Here is a 4,474-nt window from a genome sequence, read left to right on the forward strand (position 1 = left end):
ATCTGCCTCGCCCGGGAAAAGCGCAATGATGGTGCCAACTTGGGCCAGTGAAGCAACGTCCTCCACAACTGGACTGAAGAACAAAACGACAGCAATTTGTCTGTTCCCCTTCCCCCAATTCCCCAGCACTGTTCCCATCCCCCCAATTCCCCAATAAAAATCTTAAAAAAAAATGGACAAAGAATTTGAATAGACATTTCTCCAAAGGTATATAAATGCAAACAAAGACATGAAAAGATGCCCAAAATTGGTCTTTAGAGAAATGTAAATCAAAACCACAATGAAATACTACTTCATATCCATTAAGTAGGATAGTGCTAATAAAAAAGATGGACAATGACAACTGTTGGCAAGGATATGGAGAAATAGCAACCATCTTACATCGCTGGTGAAAATGTAAAATGGTGCAGCTGATAAGGAAAAGTTTAGCGGTTCCTCAAAAGCTAAACATTGAATTACTATATGATCCAGCAATTCCACTCCTAAGTATACACCCAAAAGAACTGAAAACAGGGACTTACACTGATACTCATATGCTAATATTAATGGCAGTATGCATAATAGCCAAAAGGAGGAAACAACCTAAGAATCCATCAACAAATGAATAAGCAAAATGTGGTATGTACATACAATGGAATATTACTCAGCTACAAAAAGAATGAAATTCTGATACATCCTATAACATGGATGAACCTTGAGGACATTATGATAAATGAAATAAGCAAGACATAAAAAGACAAATACCGTATAACTATACTTATATGAGTATACCCAGAAAAGGCAAATTATTTATAAAGACAGAAAGATTAAAGGTTAGCAGGAGAGTTATGCTTAATGGTTACAGTTTCTTTTTGGGATGATGAAAATTTTTAGAAATAGACCGTGGTGATGATTGCACATTGTGAATGTAATTAACGTCACTGAATTGTACACTTACAATGGCAAATTTTATGTTACATATATTTTATTACAAGTTTTAAAAATTAATACTATACCAAAACCATAGAACTGTACACTTTAAATGGGTGAATTATATGGTACTGTATATGAATTATATCTCAATGAAGCTGTTCTTTTAAACATGAAGGAAAAAACAAAGAAATGAGGTCTCAAGCTATAAAAAGACATGGAAGAATCTCAAATGCATATTACTAAATGAAAGAAACCAGTCTGAAATACTGTAGGATTCCAACTATATAACATTCTGGAAAAGATGGTAGAAAGATCAGTGATTGTCAGGGGTTGGAGGGTGAGGCGGGAGGATGGATGGACACGTGGAGCACAGGGCATTTTTAAGGCAGTGAAATTATTCTGTATGATTCTGGAATGGTAGATACATGACATTCATTTTTCAAAACCCACAGTACAAGAACACAGTGAGCCCTAATGTAAACTAAGAACTTCAGTTAATACTAGTGTGTCAATATTGGTTCATCGATTGTAACAAGTGTACCCCACTATTACAAGATATTAATAGGAGAAACCATGTGTTGGGGGAAGGGTACATGAGAATCTGTGCTTTCTGCATAATTTTGCTGGAAATCTAAAGCTGCTCTAAAAAATAGTCTATTTTAAAAACGCATACTTAACAGAGAGATTGCACTGAATTTTATCCTCTTCTCATGATTCACAAGACTATTCATTTTTAATACTAATGATAATTTTACATGAGATGGGAAGTGCTGATTCTTTCACCACTGCAGACTATCAGGCTGCTACTGAATCATCGCAGTTCAGTGTTCTATGCCCTTTCCCTATTTCACCTTCTCCACCCCTGACAAAATTACGACCTAAATTTTTTCATTCATAAAACTACTTCCATCTAGCTAACTTTTGAAGATTCTAGTCTTTGGAAACACTTCCTTACATTTATGACTAAATTCCAATCTAATTAAAATTATGAATTACAGTGACATCATTATACCAATTTGCCCTGCCTCCTGTTTTATTTACTTTGCTCATTTTCTATGAGGCATCCTTTTTCCATGAACCTAAGTGTGTTTGTTTTATACATCCTTTTGGAAAAAACAATATATTGTTCTCTAAGGCACTCAAGAGACAACACAATGGATTAAACTGGAAACCACAACTGTCCCAGAGGAAAAGTAGCTATAATACATTTAAGAACAACTTTCCCCCACTTCCTGGTTTAAAATGATCCCCTCCAAAACCCTTAATCTTTACTAACACACTGTATAAACTTCTTTAACTGTTACCTTGGTCTTTTCCAGCTTCATCTATGTGTTGAAAATCTTTTAGTGTTTGAAGGTTACAGAAGCCCTCTCTACAATGCTGAATAACTTTCTTGGATCCATTTTTGATGAGATAATCCATTAGTGTAAGGGATTTATAAACATGGCGCCAGTTCTTCCCGTGGTCATGTAGTCTCTGCCACAGCATATTCATAATCTCTGAGAGAGAAACCGTGTTGAATGTCAGTTCACTGATATCTAACATCAGAGAACTAGAGGGACCCCAAGGGTCATTAGAAGTTGCTTCCCTGACTTTGGTTTCAGCATCTGAGTAATTTTTCACAAAGTTTTTCACTTGCCTCCTGAATGCCATAGGTAAGACAAGGTGAGATGGAGGGTGAGTGCAATGGAATAGGAGTTTATGTTATTGGTTTATAAAACCCTTGAGAGAGAAGTCATCCCCATTTCTGCTGCTCCCAAATACAAATGGTTAATCTCCATCTTGACAAGGTATCAATTTCCTGCAAAGAAAGGCACAAAAAAAGGTAATTATTTTTAAACGTCTACAGAAGACCAAGTCAGTCTGAAAAACATCTAGCTTTAGTGTCTAAATCAGCCCCTCACTTATATCAGCCAGAATTAAGGGTACCATACAAATGTTCCTAGGACCAGTATGGGAAAATCTCTCAGAAGAGATTGGCCTACTTTATTTCAAGAAATATAGGTGGTCTTTCCAGTCCTAAAGGTTCCTGCAGAAAATATCATGTAAACTCTTTGCCAGAAATAAAATAATTATTAAGCACCATACGGACAGCAGACAACTTAGTATAAATAAGAAAACGGAACTTGGGCTCTGACATCTCATGCTTAAGATTTGTTGCCATGTATAAAATAGTAAATTAAGTCCTTAAAGTAATTAAGATTGTGAAAATTGAGTCTTAGAGTTACCAAGTGACTCTATGGTGACATTCTTTTTAGAACTACAAGTCATTAGAATCAGATCTAAATATGGTCTGCTTTCTTGTTAATCTAAAGGGGGAAGGGTCATCAACTATTTAAGACAAGTAGTTGTACCTCAGTGGACTCCACATCTGACTCTTGGTACCCTAAACCAATTATTTTAGTCCTGGTAAGGCTAGAACTCACTAGAGTTCAAGGAAAATGTTAAATTACTTTCTTTACTCAGCTTTAGAAAAGGAAGTATGAGTTCAGGACTAAACAATGTCAATAGTATGATTCAAATAGTGTAAGGATTCTTTTAAAACCTGGAGTGATCAGCATGTATCTCTCAGATCTCAAAACAATTACACAAAAGAAAGGCCCCTTTAGGTTGATACAAAAATACATTAAAATTTAAAAAGAGTATGCAGCCCCAAAACTTTAAGTGATGCTATGAATAATCAATTCACAAGTTTATAGGAAACCATTCCTTTTCTTCTTTTTTATTATTTTGCATTAAGGTGGGTTAGTAAGTTTGCCAGTTCCCTAGAGATTCGCCAATGGTAGCCATCGAGACAGTGTACCACACTGATTTCAAGACCTGAGAAGCATCCAGACCCACTGAAGCCTTGGCAATCTATAAGCGGATTTTGCTAGAGAAACTGTATACATACAAAAGAAAATGGTTAAAATCCAGAACAAATGTATCTGTTATTTTTAGTTTTGTTTTGTTTCTCTTCTTTGACCTTCTCAACTCCAAGCTCAGGCTTGATTAATTCCTGTGTATTTAAGGAAGATATTCAGAAACATCCTAAATGAACTGTCACTTCTTTTTTAAAAATAAGGGGTTTGTTAATTTTTTTTTTGGTAAAATACAACACATCCCAAATAAGCAAGATAGAAAATGTATCATTTTAATTAACGTTTCTCAGAAAGAGACTATCATCAACCCTAGGAAGAAAAACAGTTGTGTGTTTTTAAATTTTCTGATTTTTCTCTCTTCAAATACAGGCATTTTTTATCTGACCCACTACTGCAGCAAAAAACCTATTTATAGTGTGTTTCAATAAGCTATTAAAATTTTCAATCATGAACGTTTTCTTTTTCTATTGTTCTTTTTTCCCCTCTACCAAGCTCACTCAATGCAGAGATGCACTGTGACATTGGCTTATAGCAACAAATATTGATCTGTTTCCTGAAAAGTCTATTTAAAAAAAACAGCCTGTTAGAATCATAACCTGCAGTAATTGAACAACAGTCGCTAAAACCCATGTATTCTCTTTTTTTATAGCTACCTATCTATATTTTGGAGGGGCAAAATCCTAATTTTTAGGTTTTCTTGT

The 4,474-nt window shown here is 35.0% G+C and overlaps 1 protein-coding gene across 1 annotated transcript in view; it reads right to left on the reverse strand.

Annotated features, from left to right (window-relative positions):
- ENTHD1 (ENTH domain containing 1) overlaps positions 1–2,565 on the reverse strand; it is a 105,509-nt gene extending 102,944 nt beyond the window's left edge. The window contains exon 1 of the mRNA XM_019660540.1: positions 2,217–2,565. Coding sequence (XP_019516085.1) covers positions 2,217–2,565 — 349 coding nt within the window. The remainder of the gene's footprint in view (positions 1–2,216) is intronic.
- Positions 2,566–4,474: the final 1,909 nt, after the last annotated feature.

The sequence above is a fragment of the Hipposideros armiger genome, unplaced genomic scaffold (genome assembly GCF_001890085.2).
Source record: "Hipposideros armiger isolate ML-2016 unplaced genomic scaffold, ASM189008v1 scaffold_321, whole genome shotgun sequence".
Taxonomy (NCBI): Eukaryota; Metazoa; Chordata; class Mammalia; order Chiroptera; family Hipposideridae; genus Hipposideros; species Hipposideros armiger.